Genomic DNA, 19,146 nt, shown 5'->3' with positions numbered 1-19,146 from the left:
TGTGTTCTTCAAGGGACAATTGTATTTTTAAAAGTTAACTTTACTCAGACACTGAGATAAGTGAAGGAAGAAGTTTAAAAACCAACAGGAGGCACTTACCCATTATACAGATGAGTTGTGGTGTGAAAGGAGGGCAAACTGGCAGAGTTTTCTCAATTTGGGGAACTGATAACCTGTGACCAGGTTGCTTACACTTCTTCCAAGAGTTCCTCTTGAAAACTGCTTTTCTCGAAATAAACCAAACTATCAACATTATCTCCAGGGGGCTGCAGGGCAGTTTCCTTTGCTCTTTCTCCCTCGCTGTGCTTCACGTAGGTCCTGCGGTGCCTGTACGTGAGCTGCTCCTCTTCCCATCCAGGAGGGAAGCTGCTTTCCTTCCCGGTTAGCGGCCCTGGCCCCGGGCCCCCGCGGCCCAGCCCTCTGTTGCTCCCCTGTGGTTCCTCCCTCAGTATTGCGCTGACCTTCACTCTGTCGGGGAATATGTGTTTAGGTCTTCCGAACCTGTTTTTCTCCCACCTAAGTATTTTTCCTCAGTTATTTTCACTGGCCACTTTAAAGGGCTGATGCTGCAGGCTCAGTACAGCAGTGCCTTTAAAGCTGCTGCTTCTGCGAGCCTCGTCTTTCCAGTTCTGGTGGTCTCCGTGGCAGATAATATCTTTTTTTTGAGCTCTCAGATTCTTGTTTCAGGTCTAAACAAGACTTAACCAAGCTTTCATCTCAATTTATTTGCAGGTCAAAGAGAATATTTTCAGTTAATTTTTATTAGAAAAAAAAACTATCCTGAAAAGATTATCAAGCTAATTTAAGGTTACAAACTTAAGCACTTCCCTAAATGCCCTTTGGCCCATTATTCTCTTATTCTTAAGGGATTATTGAAATCGAGCCAAGCAATGTACTTTTAAGTGTATGACAGTTCTTAAAAAATCTGCAAGTAACGTTGTTGGTGCTCAAAACCAAAAGAGGGAAATAATCAGCTATAATCCTATCAACCAGAGATTATTTCTGCCAATCAGAGACCTACAAGCACATGATAAGAAACAGGTTGCTGAACTGCTTTTTGACCTTTCAGTTTGCAGGACTGTCTCAAAGTACCTTTGGGTTTTGAAGGGCTGTGTAACTGAAGCTTTTGGGGAAGTATCTCATGGGGCTGAAACAGAAGAGATCTGAGCCAAAGAGAGATTTGGGAGTCCTTAGCATTGAGTTGGTATTTTAAACCACTGGGATGGATGGAGTGGAGAGAGGAGGGTGGAGATGAAGTGATGAGATGGGAGAGCCTAAAACAGTACCCTGAGGACCCTCAACATTTAGGGCTCGGGCAGGGAAAGGAGCACTTCTGCCAGAGCGATGGGAGGAAAACCAGGAAAGCAGTGCCCAGAGGAGGTGAGAGTGGAATGAGTGTCAGCTGCTTCCAAGGGGTAAAGGAAGATGCACAGTAATGCTTTCATTAAATTTTGTCATAAAGCTGTCTATAGCCCATCAAGTTTCTCTTGATCTTCCTCAAGCACAATTGTTAATCTCTCCTGTACCTCACATGTGCATATTAAACTGAACAAATGAAAGTTCGTTTATAGTTGTCTTTCCTAGAAGGTGGAGACTTACCAAGGGCTTGACCCTTAAGGGTAGATACCGTGGTAAGTCTTGGTGAGACTGTACGGCATTGTCTTTACAACATGGACTCTGGAGTCAGTGTCCCCTGCCCAGCGTGTTAATAGCCGTGTGACTGTTAGCAAGTTATTCAACATCTCTGTCCCTCAATTTCATTATTTATTATTATTTCACTGTGAAATGTGATAATAATAGTATCTTCTTCATAGAAGGGAGAATGCTTTGTGAAGTGTAGAAAACAGTGCCTGGTTCATTGTAAGTGCATGGTGTTGGGTGCAGGTGAGCTGGATGTGGCAATAGTGATGTTGTTAGCACAGTACCTGACATTTAACAAATATTTGAACATAAAAATTGAACAACTTGTGACAAATACAGTTCCTGTCATTTTAAAGTCTTACAAGTATATACAGAATGTAATCGTTGCCAGGCCATAGGAAGGCTAGAATAGAGATGGACGGAGAAGCAAGTGCATGAAACTTTGTTTTATAAAACAAATCTATAGACTTTTCGCAAGATAAAGAAGGCTCTCCCAAAGCACATGAGAATTTTTTATGTAGTGGTGGACATCAGTGTTCAACAGGTGAATGGTGCGCATCAGGCACAGAAGGTATTTGTTTGGCATAAAAGACTTGCATTATTGCAACTTGACCCTTTCATCCCTTTTCTTACAGCCCATAAAATTGAAACTAATCAGTTGATCTCTTAGACTTTAAATTAACTCGAGGTAGGTACACACTCATTCAATAAGCAAATATTTGAACATTTACTACACTGTGTAAACACTTACTATCTAACAGAAACCGTGCCAGGGGCTGGGGATAGGATGATAACTAAGCAGACACTATACTTGTCCTAAAAGAGCTTTTGTTCTTAGGGAAGATGCCAGTAATTGCAAGTGTTAAAAGATGCAGATAAGGAGCTGAAGTATAAATGAAGCTCTTGGCAGAGGGAGGGATAGGCAGACTACTTACAGTAACATTGCATGCGAGAGGGCAAGGATGGCGTGGGGGCGGGGGAACCGGCTCTGTGTGTGAGCCCGGAAAGTTTGTGTGTGTCCACTGTGGCTCCATCCAGAGCCTGGGGAAGGAGGGAGATGGCTGCGTGGGGTGTTGTAAAGAGAACCGCAGATGCCAGATCATGCCAGGTCTCATGGCCCTGATGAGGAATTTAATTTTATTAAACACAGTGAGAAGCCATTGAGTGGTTTGAAACCATGACTTAATTAATTTGTGTTTTGAAATCCCTTTTGCTGCTACATAAACATTTCTTTTTCTGTAATTGTAAGGTACTTCACATAGATTTAATGTATAGAATGCAAGAAACTGATTTCTTGGCCCTAAAGACTGATGTCGATGTCCTTGAGTCATTTGCCAGAAAGGGTTCTTGCGTTAAGAATCCACCCTTAAAAATCAGTATACATATTAGTTGTCAGAAACTTGAATTATAAAAATAAAATGATTTGTATATAAAAATTAATTGATTAATTCAATTAATGATGAACAATTAATGTCAAAGGATATAGTTTTGAAACCTTAAGTCTGAAATCTTTTTGCCTGGTAAAGTCCGATTACTTTTGATCAGTGTTACGACCTTTGACGTTTCTAAAAAAGGACTGTCTAACTTGATTTACTGGGCACTTAATTTTCACAGAAATGTGTTTCCCATTTGTCCCATTTAAAAAAGAAATAGCCTTATATGGTCCTTGCTACATGAAAGCAATAATGGGGTGTTTCTTTTAAAAGGAAGTGCTTTCTGTGTTGCACAAGGAATTTCTTGTAATTGTAATCATAAGCAATATCTTGCGTTTGAGTTAGTTTATTCAATAAATATTGAGTGCTTATGTATGTGGGAGGTGCTCTACTGGGATCTAGGGTGGTGAACTAAACAAAGGTGTCTACCTTTGAAGAGCTTACATTCCAGTGGGAGGAGGCAGATGACAAATAATAAACATGATTAGCATATCTATTATACTAATAAATATAATTAGTATGTTAGAAGGTGGCATGTGCAATGAAATAAAAAGCAGAACAGTTAATGTGATGAATAGGGAGGTTGCAGTTCCAAATAGGGTGGTCAGGGTAGCAGCACTGAGAAAGTGTGGTTTGAGCAAACGCTTGGAAACTTGTGCAGATATGTGGGCAAGGTCTTGCCAGGCAGAAAGAACAACGAGTGCTAAGACAGGCCCCAAGGCCAGAGTGTACCAGGCCTGTTGAAGGAACGAACAGTAAAGAGGCCAGTGTGTTTATAGGAAGGGAGAGACTTCCTGGGCTTTCTAGAGTAGGTTTTTTTCTCAGTCAATTTCAAAAAACTCATAAACTAAAATAAATTAATAATTAGGCAGATTATTTCCATCCCATGAATGTTCTGCAGATGGTAATTTGTAAGCACCCAGACTTATGTTTTGACTTGAATTAGGTAATTCCAAAATAACACCGAAGTTTCTTAACTTCATTTCATAAGGCAGCTCTACAAAAACACTCTTTTTTTGTGAATAAGAAGCTGACGTTGGATCACATGCTTATAAGACCTAGCGTTTAGTAAAAACTGAAAATTTTGCCATTCCAATTTATAGATCTCCAAGTTAAAAGCCAAAGGGCTTTGTTTTATAATAAACAAAGGGCTTTATAGCCAAAAAAGTATGTTTTTATATAGCAAAGGTGTCAAGTGCACTTGCTCTGAGAAGGGCAGTGATGGGGGTGAAGATTGGGTTTAGGGGGAAGCTGTCCTTCCTTTGAAGCTCAGTTTAGAAGCTTCAGAATCCCTTTAACGTTTTTATTTGGCAGTCTACATTTTCTGTTCTCTTACTCAGTGAAATTTTCCAAGTGTTTTAAGTTTCCAATCTAAATTAGGAACACTACTTTCTTAAGATCTTAATCAATTACTGATATAGTAGAATATTGTTTAAGTCACATGCACATCAGGTGTATATATATATACAGTATATATTCAGTATCATCTTTGTTTCAGATGCACAATACTCTTTATAAAGACCCAGGCTGAAGGCAGTATATAGCACAGAGAAGACAAGTAGTGATTCTATAGCATCTTACTATGCTGATGGACAGTGACTGTAATGGCGTTTGTTGGGGGGACTTATAATGGGGGGAATCTAGTAACCACAGTGTTGCTCATGTAAGTGTATATTAATGATACCAGAAAAAAAATTCTTTTACAGGAAAAAAAATAAAGACCCAGGCTCAGTTTATCCAGTGAGGTCATTAGAGCTATTTCAGCCATACTTGCCGTAATCTTTTCCCAACTTGTTTCCAAATTTTATTTTATTTTTCATAGAGTATCCTTTCCTAGTTCTTATACTTCCTTCTCATCAATCCCTTTCCCAGTTTGTCCTGGTTGTTTCACATTTGAGTCCTGTCTGTGAATTGCTGTTCATTGTGTCTAGCTTCGTTTCCCATGAAGTTGAAGCTGTAGTAAGATCACTAAAGAAAATGATGAGAAGCACCGGGTCTTTGACTTTCTGAGGCAAAGCATTCTACTTCTCACAGTAAAAAAGGAAAATGGTTTGAGCTCATGTAACTGCGAGTTAGAAGGACCTTTTGAGAAATTTGCCAGGCCTCTTCTCTCCTTTCTCTAGGTAGGACTCCGTATGAAACAGCTCAAGATTTAGTAGTCTACTTTCTTTTTTCTTTAAAAGGAAATGCCACAACCTCTTTTTGCTTCCAGTTCCGTCGCCATTCTAAGGAGAAGGTCAGGTGTCTGACATTCAGAAGATGTTTAGTAGCTGCTGGATGACAAAATTAAAAGAGAAATTGAATGCACTCAAAGCAAGCTTATTCTTAAATCCCTCTTTATTGGGCATTCTAGTAATTGAGTTTTAACATATAATTAAGAACCTAGGATGGATGTCTAGTCAATCATTTTTTTATCTGTTACATCTCTTTGAGGTACTGTGCACTTGAATGTGAGTTCAAAAGTAATTAATAAATTGGACTTGAGTGACTTTTTTTTTAATCTTCATGTTGCAGAGCATTTTGTTTATTTTCCTGTTCGTTAGCTCTAGGAATAATTGTAAAACACACCTACTTTTTATCTTTCCTGTAGTCCGTACTTGGTTTTGCTATTCATGGGGTTCCAGTTACATGTCCACAATGTGGGGACCTCTGAGATGTTACGCCTGCTGTTCACAATGAATGCACTTACTATTAATATTCAGCTCCCCTTGGGATTTTTAATCACAACATTTGCCAAGCTTCATGTTGTCGAAATACACCTTTTTAAAAGATTGTCAAAGTTAATGCTGTTTAAGTCAGAAATCCTTAAGAAAGTGAAAAGGGGTGGCAATTAGTAGGATGTTCTTACTAAACATTTTTATTTTTTTTTATTTATTTTTATTTTTTTTAAATTTAGTTACTTAAAAACTTTATTTTTTAGGAGTTAGGTTATAAAGGTTATTATTACTATTATTATTTTTTTTTTGAGAGGGCATCTCTCATATTTATTGATCAAATGGTTGTTAACAACAATAAAAATCAGTATAGGGGGGTCAACGCTCAATGTACAATCATTAATCCATCTCAAGCCAAATCTCGTCAGTCTCCAATCTTCTGAAGCATAACGAACAAGTTCTTACATGGTGAACGAATTCTTACATAGTGAATAAATTCTTACATGGTGAACAGTACAAGGGCAGTCATCACAGAAACTTTCGGTTTTGATCATGCAATATGACCTATAAACAATCAGGTCAAATATGAATATTCGTTTGATTTTTTTTTTTTTTTTTTGAGAGGGCATCTCTCATATTTATTGATCAAATGGTTGTTAACAACAATAAAATTCAGTATAGGGGGGTCAACGCTCAATGTACAATCATTAATCCATCTCAAGCCTAATTCTCGTCAGTCTCCAGTCTTCTGAAGCATAACGAACAAGTTCTTACATGGTGAACGAATTCTTACATAGTGAATAAATTCTTACATGGTGAACAGTACAAGGGCAGTCATCACAGAAACTTTCGGTTTTGATCATGCAATATGACCTATAAACAATCAGGTCAAATATGAATATTCGTTTGATTTTTGTACTTGATTTATATGTTGATCCCACATTTCTCCTATTATTATTATTATTTTTATTTTTAATAAAATGCTGAAGTGGTAGGTAGATGCAAGATAAAGGTAGAAAACATAGTTTGGTGCTGTAAGAGGGCAAATGTAGATGATCAGATGATCAGGTGTGTGCCTATGGACTAAGTATTAATCCAGGCTAGACAAGGGCAGCAAGACATCCACGGATGCAGAAGATTTCTCTCAAAGCAGGGGGGGTGAGGTTCTGAGCCTCACCTCTGTTGATCCCCAAATTCTCACCTGATGGCCCCCCTGCGACTGTGCCTGTCTTAGGTTGTTCCTCCCTTGAGGAATCTTACCCGTCTCTGGCTAACCAGTCATCTTCCGGGGCCATACAGGGAAATGTAAAGTTGGTAAGTGAGAGAGAAGCCATATTGTTTGCAAAGGTTAGCTTTTTACTTCTTTGCAGATTTATGCCCTGTGGCTTCTATGCCCAGCACTTGTCTCGAGGTATCTTTACCACCTGGAGGAATTATGATACTCGGTAAATTCGATATGAGGCACGAATTCTATTTAAGGGTTGTAATTAGGAAGGAAGAACAAAAGCTATAGATGTAGCATATGAAGGAAACATGGGAGGATTGATTATTTCTTTGACATATCTTCTTGTAGAGTACCTTAAGTATGTATAGGTTTTAAACTACTAACTAATTTGTACACACATATTAACATAATAGGAATACGGTGACATAAACAAAGCAAATCTATAATTACCATCCATCTCCAGTGAAGCCAAGAAAACCATTTAGGCACCCTAGGCATTTGTGAAAATTTATCTATGATATGATGGATATTGTCCAACTGTACTTGAACCATCAGACAAATTAAAGCAGCCCATTTCTGGGATCTGTTCACATCCCATATGTTCTTTTAACCATAGATAGTCTATAGTCATGAGATTTTGGAGTGCTACAACTTGCACCCCTCCCAACTCCTGGTTGAGTTCCAACAGTACAGATCCGGTCAAATTCGTTGTCTCACTGTATGCACATGCCAGCCTAGACATCTCCCTCCTCATTCTTATGGCAAGTCCAGGAGACGGTGGGCTGGATGCAGGCACAACCGCAGCATCGTCCGGATCCCTGTGGAGGCTTTTTGATGATCATCCCCCGGCACGAGTCCTCCAGAGAGTGCTGATGCCGGAAGCTCCTCCTCATATCGTATCTTAGTTCATTTTCTGGGTATCCAAGCTAGGCCCTGATCTTCTGCGTAGAAACAAACAGACCCTTTGCCCACACTTTGACATGCCCTCTATACCACTGTGCAGAACTCATTGGAGGTCAGCACACAGTAACTGCTTTTTTTTTTTTTTTTTTTTTTTAATTAAGAGAAAGGAATATTATCAGAAAAGAGTACCTCCATAGCTGATCATCTGACACCCTTTAAGTGATCAACATTAAGGATATTTAAAGCATGTGTTGATCTTTGATTTACCAATAGTTTTATCCTGTTAAGGAGTAATCCCCCTTTTCTTTCTTTCTTCCTTTTTTTTTTTTTTTTTTTTTAATTTTTAATCTACACTTACATGAAGAATACTATGTTTACTATGCTCTCCCCTATATCAGGTCCCCCCTAACAACCACATTACGGTTACTGTCCATCAGCTTAGCAAAATGTTGTAGAGTCACTACTTGTCCTCTCTGTGTTGTGCAGCCCACCCTCCCCTTTCTCCCTCCCCCCCATGCATGCTAATCTTAATACCCCCCTTCTTCTTCCCCCCCCTTATCCCTCCCTGCCCACCCATCCTCCCCAGTTCCTTTCCCTTTGGTACCTGTTAGTCCATTTTTGGGTTCTGTAATTCCACTGCTGTTTTGTTCCTTCAGTTTTTACTTTGTTCCTATACTCCTCAGATGAGTGAAATCATTTGGTATTTCTCTTTCTCCGCTTGGCTTATTTCGCTGAGCATAATACTCTCCAGCTCCATCCATGTTGCTGCAAATGGTTGGATTTTTCCACTTCTTATGGCTGAGTAGTATTCCATTGTGTATATGTACCACGTCTTCTTTATCCATTCATCTACCGATGGACATTTAGGTTGCTTCCAATTCTTGGCTATTGTAAATAGTGCTGCGATAAACATAGGAGTGCATCTGTCTTTCTCAAACTTGATTGCTGCGTTCTTAGGGTAAATTCCTAGGAGTGGAATTCCTGGGTCAAATGGTAGGTCTGTTTTGAGCATTTTGATGCACCTCCATACTGCTTTCCACAATGGTTGAACTAATTTACATTCCCACCAGCAGTGTAGGAGGGTCCCCTTTCTCCACAGCCTCGCCAACATTTGTTGTTGTTTGTCTTTTGGATGGCAGCTATCCTTACTGGTGTGAGGTGATACCTCATTGTAGTTTTAATTTGCATTTCTCTGATAATTAGCAATGTGGAGCATCTTTTCATGTGTCTCTTGGCCATCTGTATTTCTTTTTTGGAGAACTGTCTGTTCAGTTCCTCTGCCCATTTTTTAATTGGGTTATTTGTTTTAACATTTTTATTTTTATAATAACAGGGAAGTCTCCCATTCTTTAAGACTTGTCAGATTTCAAGTCCTAGAGCGATCCTCTGTAATGATACCTTCTGGATTCACCCCCTCCGCACCCCCCACCTCCCCCCACTTGGGTGAATCTGCGTTTGTATGCAGCATGTTGGCTGTCCTCCATAGGCACGAGAAGGAAGCGGTTGAGAGCATCGCCATATGTAGCACACGATGATTTAATAGGAGGAATTTAGTTTTTAAGAACTCACTAGAACATAAAATCTTGTCCTTGAAGATTTATTTAGTCTCATTTTTAATTACTAGCCTATGTCATTTGTGATGAAACTGTTTGTGTCATCATACTACTTGATACATGGGAAATATTTTTATAAATACTTTTAAAGTCTTCTTCCTTAGCAACATGTGTCATTGTTTTCAGGATATACCTTCTCAGAAGCATCACAAGAGGGAACGCAGTGACAAACAAAGAAGGAAGGTATTCTTTGCACGGTAAAATCATCAGCTTCTATCACTAACCTCTAAGTCAAATTTTAACTTTGAAGTTCCATTGTTCCTTCTTGAAACAGTTTTGCCCCCTATACGTGATGTGTTACTTTTGTTTTATGATTGAAAATAACTGATGTAAACAATATCTGAGCACTTGAGCCTAGAATACCAATGTGGCTTATTTTGGGACTTGAGTTTTAAAAGGCTCTCTAGAATTTGGGGTTATACGTCTAGTCCTTAAAGTCTTTCAGAAACCCTACTGCTCATGAGGTCATTCTCACACTGTTCATATATGGGTCATTGTTTCCTGGTAAAATGCCAAGAATAAATGGCATCAGTTTGGCATTTTATCAGTGTGTATGTTAAAGTAGATTTTCAGGAAATGAGGGTGGTACAGATCTTACCTGACAGAAGGTAAGAGGGTTTCAGGCATGTACATACAGGGTAGGGGAAAAAGTAAGAGCAGAGTAGTTAACCAGAGGTAAAGGAAATGCTTCCAGACCTAGTCACTGTATGCAGAGGATTCAGCTCCTTGCACTTCTGGATGCAATTCCTCTGTATCAGTTCCATCTCTTTGTATGGGTTAGATGGAAGAAAAAGGAAGATTTGTTTTCTACACGGGCAGGAAAGGCCACCGTCTACATTATATAACAGAAGTCACCGACTACCTGAGTACAATGTTGTATTTAGTTTGTTAATTGTCACCAAGCATGCCAAGTGCTCTCTTACAGTACCTCATACTGGGAATCTGGTCCTTGCTCTCCTCCCCCAGAGCTGCTAAAAAACAGATGTGTTGGAACTAGTCCAAAAGCCACAATTAGAAACGTTTCATTTCTTCCAAGTCGGAGGATGACTATATTTTTCACTTAAAAATGTAGTTAACCCTTTTCTATGTTTATGCCAAAGAAAGAAGCCATTCTTGATCCTAGTCACTGTGCTATTTTTTAAAATAAAAGGAGTGAAAGCTTGCTGCAAATGAAGCTGTTCTTGTAAAGCAAGAAATGTACTGCCTTCTCAAGCTGGTCACTTGTAGATCTTGTATTTCCAGGCAAAAATGCCATCATTAAAACTTTCTCCTCCACCCATATACCAAAGTGTGTTATTCTGAGTTCCTTCTGGCATGTCAGGCATTTGAGCTGAAGATCACATGCTGGAAACACAGGGAGCGCCACAGATCAGCAGAAGGAGCAGGCTGGGAGGCCTCACTCTAATTCTGAAGCGGAAAAAGGAATCAGTTTTGCTCTCTTTGCTGGCACCAAGATGCTGATGAAAGCAAGGGCTGCTGGGATTCTTTGATGTTTTCAAATCCACACGTCCTCTAGTTTGTACAACTATTTCATTCATACAAACAGTCCCTTTTCTCCTGACCCTTTTCAGTGTTTCTTAATGGATTTTTTTCTAAAACACTTGCCTGGATTTTTTGCTTTTTCATCCACCATTCTGTTTCCTGCCAAGCCAGTAGGTTTCAAGTGTAAGTGTCTTATGTGAACAAAGACTCAGGCCTTAAAAATTTTGTTAATGAAGTTACTGCTCCTTTTCTTAGCTCCTTTTCTGATGTTTATTTTGCTGACTTCTGTTGGCCTTGAAGGAGTTCTCAGTGACTTAGCAGTAATTGGAGTAATGAAGACACTACCACAGGTAAAGGCTTTTGTTGTCTTGTGGCAGAAAAGCTTTTTCCGCCTCTGCTATCCTTAGCAAGTCCCTCTAAAATGAGAACTCAGGCAGTGATTGCATCAAGACATTAATGTATGAACTAGCCGATGCACATTAGGGTGGGGGTTCCATGTTAGGTTTTCACACTTAGGTTGGAAGCCGTTTCGCAGTAACTGCATGTTGTGTAGGGTAAATGCTAAAACAGATTTTTTTCCTGAAACAATACAGGAATAAGATCTGGTTTATACTCAGATGCCACTGGGTATACATGTGAGATTATATCATATGATGCATCCTTTAGACTGAAGAAAAGACGTTATTCTGTTGGAAAACAGGATAAGTATATGAGCAAATGTGATGTGAGCATATCGAATCACTTCTCATTTTGTTCCTCAATAAGAGGACTCAAAACATTCCAGTAACAACTTGTCAGGAGCTGTTGGCCATATTGAATTTCTTAAATTATGTAGATGGAATGGTCCTTCAGAGCAGTTGACTCTGTAAGCCTAGTATTCAGGTGTAGACATGAAGAATTGACCATCAGAAGTAGAATCCAGCAAAAATGACCTTGCGTATTTTTCAAGAGAAAATTATAGAACCTTTCTAGGGTTCTGGTAGATTAGTGGTGGTAGGAGGTACATAAGAAACAGTGCTTGTCACCGAAAAAGTTGTCTGATGCAGCTTCTGGATTTAGTTGACTGTCATGATTATTTCAGCAGCGCACCTCATCATGTAGCAGCTATTAAGAGCATTACACGGAATTATTTCAGGTAAATCTAGAATATAGGAGCTTCCTTTTTGATAGTTTTGGCCTGCAAATTAAAAATAAGGTGAGAAACTAATACTTGGGGAACATTGTCCAGTTGTAAAAGTGTGTTCAGTGGCATGGACTAGGAGGCATGGACTGCCTTGGTCTGAGTCATGGTGCCTTAGCCTTTCTGTGCCTCAGTTTCCTCATCAGTAAAATAAGGTAATAACTGTCCTTCATAAAGGGAATTGCATCAGTTAGTATTTATAGATAGTATTTGGCATGTGATAAACACGTAAGTTTGTTAAAACTCTGGTTTAGTAGCTCAGTTGAGCACTGAATTTGGAAGATATCTGTCTTTAAAACTTAATAAACATTAAATTACTTTCTTCTATACTTTCATTGTTCTTAATACGCAGTATTTTTTACATGGTGTAATTTGTTTAGAAGTTGGGTTTATAGAATCATTTAAGGAAAGAGCATATCATATACACTTTCCATTGTGTAGTCTTTTTTTTCCTTTTTTCTTTATTATCAAATGTACATCACAGTGGTTCAGCAGCCCCCGTCCCCTCCCCCTTGGTCATTTCTCAGTGTCCATGAGTCTTCCATTGCATAGTCTTAAAAAATATCCCCGAACTAACGGGTATTTATTGTGTATGTGGTAGAAGTAACCATTGTTCTAACACTCTTTCTCCCCACGATAGCATAGCCTACACAGTAGGAAAGGACTTCACATAAATTGAAACCTCAAGGAAATATTTTAATGGCGATTGACTCCTGACTATTGATATTAGTGAACTGGGAAGCTGTTGGGCTGTAAGAAAGGATGTGTACACTTACGGGAGGATGGCTTATGGTGTGCCTAGTGTGCGTCCTACAATTAGAAAAATAGTTGGATTATAGAAGAACTATTTGCACTTCATTTAGGTGTTTATTGTTTGCCTCGTCATAAGAATCCCCTGAAGATTCTTGGATATTCTGGTTTATTAATTTGGGATTAGAGCCCAGGAACCTATACTGTCTTTTAAAGTAGTTGACTTTATCTTTAAAAACACATACTTTTAACAAACATGTCAGATGATGATTAAGGCAAGATTTACTAAGTAATTCACCTATCTTCTCTGAGCCCCAGCTTTCTCACCAACAAAATCAAAGATCTCACTAGAAGGATGGTCTACTTCCCAATGTATTTCTGTGATCTTTGATTCCTATTTCCTAATAATTATGACATCAAAGGAGAATTCCATTCTGTGAGATGGAATATGGGGTGAGAAACTAAGCCTTCTCTTTACAAGAAAAATTAATTTGGCAAACTTAAAAAAAATGTTTTAACAAAGAAAAAGCTTTCTAATAAAGCAACAAGCTTCAAATAATTATAATTTGATTCTTTCTAAATACTGACAATGAAAGGAAATGAAACTGGCAGTGTGTATTGTCTTCTGTATATTGTGTGTGTTTGTACACACTATTTAAAACATTGCTGTTTTAGAATTAACAGTCCTTAGATTTAGCAAGCTTAATAAAATTTTGAGCAGTTAAAACTTCTCTTTATTGTTTTCATTCTAATCCATGGTAATTCTTTTACTGCTAGCTCTCCTGTCACCTGAACATAATGGGTTACTTTTCAAACAGCCTTGCTTGTTAATATCTTCCTATTTATTGCAGTGTCTTAGAGTCAACCTGCGTTTAGCTAGAGAAATAAGCCTCACTGCCTGTGAGGACACAGTTGTTTAGCCACAAAGAATGTCTAATAACCAGCAAATTAGTGTTAGTTCTATTCTTGACTCAGTGATTTCTTTAGCTGATAGTAAATGGATAATTGGGGGGCTATTAGCACACTTATGCATGGGTTCTTGTTAATCCCGTCTTCCCCAAGCCTGTATTATGGGAGAATAACAGTTATATTTCTTAGGCTCTGCAAAGTGATGACTGATAACTGACAAGAGTTGACATTGGTTTTTGTTGTTTTGGGGGTGGGGGAGAGCCTGCAGGAACAGAAGCAAGATGACAGTATGGAGCACTGAAGTCAGAATGTCAAGGTTACTTTCTTTTAGATGAATTTAATTCCTTAAGTTTGGTGTGCTTCTAAATTAATGAATTTCTGGTAAGCAGGAGATACATCTAAAACACCATTAGAGTGTACAGTGTATTTAAACTGTTTAATATATGTGCTGTTTTGAATGGTATACTTTACAGATCTAATTGTGGTCCATGGTGTTTAATCTGTTTTAGAAACTGGATGGCTTCTACAGGGAGCCAGGCCTCTGATATAGACAAGATTTTCGAATTCTTCAGTGATGGCGCACCCCCCACCAAAAAGCCCAGGTAATCAAGAGAAGGAAATCTAGGAAATAATAAATTACCATTACTGCTAGATAATAAAAAATAACAAACTTGCCCTACATCCCAGTTGTTTTTACTAATTAATAATGACCTTCATATAAAATTGTTTTTCTTTTGGGTTAATTTTTTAAATTAGCATCATAAATATGCATAATTTTAAAAGTCAGTACTTCAGGGCACATAATGCCTCACCCCTCCTCAGAGATGGTCCACACTTTTTAATCTGTTGCTTCTAAAATTTAACATCCATATTTTTAAATTCTGTGTGTGTGGTGCTGTTCCTTAGGTTTTGGGTTTTATCTGTTTACAGTTATGGGAGATAAGGATTAGGCTTGCTGTCAGGGATGCTCCCCCCACATCACACACTCCCCCAAACTCCTCAGTGTGTCTTGTACCACAGCTTTTGGTTAAGTTGGTTTTTAATATGTACATTATGTGACTGTATAAATAGCTGAGCCTAATAATGTGCTTTGATTACATTTCTTTTCTTGTCCATTTTTTCCTCCAAGTTGTGAAAGATTGTTTTTTTTTCTTGTTTGCTGTCTACCTATGAATTTATCTTCCAACTGTAAGAGAGTAAATATCTGAGATATGCTGACACTGTAATTTACTAGTTTAACTCGCTTAATAGATTCTTCCCTCTGGACTGTTCTCCACTTGGACAGTTGTTCTCCAGCTCAGCTGCGCTGCTGATATTTGTCCTTTTCCCTTCCCGTCACCCTGAGGATTCCTTGTTACATCTCTCCTATACTGGATCCTCAGTTTCTGGGGTATCATGTCTTCCTTTGTGGTATATGCCTTCATGTTGCTGAAATATATCCTAGTGGTTAGCTTTTTTGCTGAAGATCAATAGGAGAAAAGTTCCTGGAGACATTTGAAAATGTCTTTATCATACTCTTAAATTGATTTGGTGATTTGGATGAATGTAGAATTTTAGGTGGGAAATCATTTTCCTTAGAGCTTTGAAGTCATTGATCATTCTATGCTAACATCTAAGTGTTCCTGCCAAAATAGCTGGTCTGTTCTGATTACCAGGCCTTTGCATTCTATGAGCTCTTTTTCTTTTCTCCTTAGAAGCCTGTAAGGATGGTTATTTTATTCTCAGTAACCTGGAATTTCACAATGATGTGCCTTCATATGAAACCAGATGTTGGATGGCTCTTTCAAGAGGGCTACTAATAATTCACTAGGGAGAAATTTTCTTTTGTGATCTTCCAGCCCTATAGATTTTTTATTTTACATTTTTAGTTTCCAAGAAATCTTTTTGTTTGCCCATCCCTTTTATTATAGGCATTCTGTTCTGTGTTTCATTGATTCTATTTTTTACAAAATCTGTGTGAGGATGTCATTGTTTCCTTTCAGTCTTCCTCGTCTTTCCCTTATTATCTTATTTCCTCCAAATTATTTTCTGTCTGCTAGTTTGTTTTGGTGTAACTGTCATTTTGGGGGCCTTGTCCAAATGTAAGGCAATTGTTATTTGTCTGCTCATATTTAAGAGAAGACACCAAAAAGCCAATAGGAGAATCTGTGTGGATAAGGCACTTGGTCACTGATACACTTTACTGTGAGTGTCAAGCCTGGGCCAGGCTAAGGAATTCTCACCCATCCGAATCTGTGGTCCTTTCTCCCATGCTGGCCGTTTTCCCCAAAGAGAAATCTTCCCGTCTCCGACTGGATAGGGGGTGTGTCTGGAGAAGGGCGCCAGGGAGAATCTTATATTTCACATGCAGACTTTTTATTCAGTCCTCTTCCCCAAGCTAGGTGCAGTGTCCTCATATACAGAATCCTCTGGTTCAACCTTTCCAGAAGCAAGCCTGCAGTCTTAAGAGTCCTCCCTTGTCCTGATACAGCCTTGCAATGACTTCTGTTCTTGCCCCATGTGCCCCTCCACCTTCAGATGTACCTGAACATCCCCATATTTCTACAGAAGGAATCAGCTCTCACTTGACAACTTTTGAGATTCTGTTGTCTATTGTCATCTTTTCCTATTCTACCTTTAATGAATTTATGCCTTCTAAAAAATTGCTTTGCTATTTTTTGGTGGTTTTAAGACAAACCAGAAATGAAACACAGCTGTTTTCTTTTTAACTGAAAGTCTTAAATTAGGAAAAATTATACCTCAAATCTATAATGTATGAGGCAAAAAATTCAAATACTACAGCACCATCAAGTGAAAAGTAAAAACCCTTATTCTCTCCAATCCCCAGATTGGGGAAAAACAACTATTCATGGTTCTTGTGACTCCTAGGGATTTTCAGCTAGTGTGCATCTGTGTATGCTTTGCTATCTTGAGTCCCTTGAACTGAAAGTCATTTTTTATCATTCGCTTTTAATGTCTGTTAGCAGTCTTTTCCAATAGTCTAAACTTTTGAGATCAGGGACTCCAGTTTATTCAAAGGTCCACCAGCTAGTGCCTACCATAATGTCTGGTACTTGATTAAATTCGTCACATTTGTTGACTGTCTGAACTCAGGAGCCGGGGGTAGGGAAGGCAGTTCTAGAGCTCATTTCCCAAGGCTGAAGATACTCTTCCTTTCTTGCATTAAGCTAAAATGTGGACAGATTGCATTAAGCTAAAATGTGTATTACTTGGACAGAAGGTTGAGAAAGGTAGTTTCCTGGGGAAAAAAACATGCCATCAGCAATAATTTAAGTTAATAAACATGTTTCGATTTTAATATAGTTTCCAGAGTGAAGGAGGGTGGAGAACCAAAACACACAAACTTGCACCCATGCTGCCTCACATAGAAGCTTCAGGACAGAGCTCTGTCTGTGCTTATCATGGTAGGAAAGGGAAGATTCTCATTTGTCATATAAGTTATTTTTTGTTTATTTAGGTATGTGAGGCTCCTGTGTTTTTGGAATTCTTTAGGGCACTTTTTTTCCCTTTTTTGGCCTGAAGATATCCAGAACAAAACCAAAGGCACATTTGTTCCCATATTTGACTGTCTCATGCTCAATTTTATCTTAATAATGTTCATAAAATTTGGGCTTAAATTTTTTATTGGCTTTCTTTCATCTCTTATTTCACATTTCTCAACAATAGTAATTTAATTTGCATGGGACTCTTTTCTCTCTGGAATCCAAATCAAACTTGTTTCTTGAAGTTTAATGTTGGTTTAAAAATATAGTTAGCAGGACTTAGTTGAGCTATAGTATAATTGGGCCTTTTCCTAATGTTAGTGAGTTTTCTTAGGTTGAGAGAACTGTGAAGGGGAATACTGATTTTAGGATTGCTTCTTAGGATTCCTGAAATACTTTCTCAGTTTTGCAGCAAGCACTGGTGCAACGTTCTGGTCTCTTTGCTTACGCTACTTTGGAGAGGCGTCAAAAATGGGGCTTGTCATCTTTGCAACCTTAAAAGTTATAGCTGAAATCCTGAGAAGGAAGAATAAAGCAGGGGGAATTACACTCCCCAACTTCAAGCTCTACTACAAAGCCACAGTAATCAAGACAATTTGGTACTGGCACAAGAACAGACCCATAGACCAATGGAACAGACTAGAGAGCCCTGATATAAACCCAACCATATATGGTCAATTAATATACGATAAAGGAGCCATGGACATACAATGGGGAAATGACAGCCTCTTCAATAGCTGGTGTTGGCAAAACTGGACAGCTACATGCAAGAGAATGAAACTGGATTATTGTTTAACCCCATACACAAAAGTAAACTCGAAATGGATTAAAGACTTGAATGTAAGTCATGAAACCATAAAACTCTTAGAAGACCCCATAGGCAAACATCTGCTGAATATAAGCGTGAGCAACTTCTTCCTGAACCCATCTCCTAGAGAAAGGGAAACAAAAGCAAAAATGAACTCATGGGACTACATCAAACTAAAAAGTTTTTGTATGGCAAAGGACATCATCAACAAAACAAAAAGGCATCCTACAGTATGGGAGCATATATTTGTAAATGACATATCTGACAAGGGGTTAACATCCAAAATATATAAAGAACTTACACACCTCAACACCCAAAAAGCAAATAACCTGATTAACAAATGGGCAGAGGATATGAAGAGACGATTCTCCAAAGAAGAAATGCAGATGGCCAATAAAAAATTTAAGCCCAAATTTTATGAACATTATTAAGCCCAAATTTTATGAACACATGAAAAGATGCTCCTCATCACTAATCATAAGGGAAATGCAAATTAAAACCACAATGAGATATCACCTCACACCAGTAAGGATGGCCAGCATCGAAAAGACTAAGAACAACAAATGTTGGTGAGGATGCGGAGAAAGGGGAACCCTCCTACACTGCTGGTGGGAATGTAAGCTTAGTTGAACCATTGTGGAAAGCAATATGGAGGTTCCTCAAAAACTAAAAATAGAAATACCATTTGACCCCGGAATCCCACTTCTTGGAATATACCCAAAGAATACAACTTCTCAGATTCAAAAAGACATATGCACCCCTATGTTTATCGCAGCACTTTTTACAATAGCCAAGAAATGGAAGCAACCTAAGTGTCCGTCAGTAGATGAATGGATAAAGAAGATGTGGTACATATACACAGTGGAATACTATTCAGCCATAAGAAACAAATCCTACCATTTGCAACAACATGGATGGAGCTGGAGACATTATGCTCAGTGAAATAAGCCAGGCAGAGAAAGACAAATGCCAAATGATTTCCCTCATTCGTGGAGTTAAGAATGAAGCAAAACTGAAGGAACAAAATGGCAGCAGACTCAGAGACTCCAAGAATGAACTAGTGGTT

The 19,146-nt window shown here is 38.5% G+C and overlaps 1 protein-coding gene across 11 annotated transcripts in view; it reads left to right on the top strand.

Moving 5' to 3' along the window:
• The window catches only part of FAM118B (family with sequence similarity 118 member B), a 42,337-nt gene that overhangs the window by 6,295 nt on the left and 16,896 nt on the right, over nt 1-19,146 (top strand). For 5 of the 11 annotated variants that reach the window (XM_073239510.1, XM_073239509.1, XM_073239519.1 and 2 more), the window contains 2 exons: nt 9,596-9,666; nt 14,300-14,392. In XM_073239510.1, the coding sequence (XP_073095611.1) occupies nt 14,307-14,392 (86 nt within the window). In that variant the 5' untranslated portion in view covers nt 9,596-9,666; nt 14,300-14,306. Of the gene's footprint in view, nt 1-9,595; nt 9,667-11,206; nt 11,302-14,299; nt 14,393-19,146 lie in introns of all 11 variants that reach the window. The other 6 variants (XM_073239514.1, XM_073239512.1, XM_073239515.1 and 3 more) reach the window with 4 other exon arrangements.

Source organism: Manis javanica, chromosome 6 (assembly GCF_040802235.1).
Source record: "Manis javanica isolate MJ-LG chromosome 6, MJ_LKY, whole genome shotgun sequence".
Lineage (NCBI taxonomy): Eukaryota > Metazoa > Chordata > Mammalia > Pholidota > Manidae > Manis > Manis javanica.
This window is presented reverse-complemented; position numbering and strand designations above follow the sequence as displayed.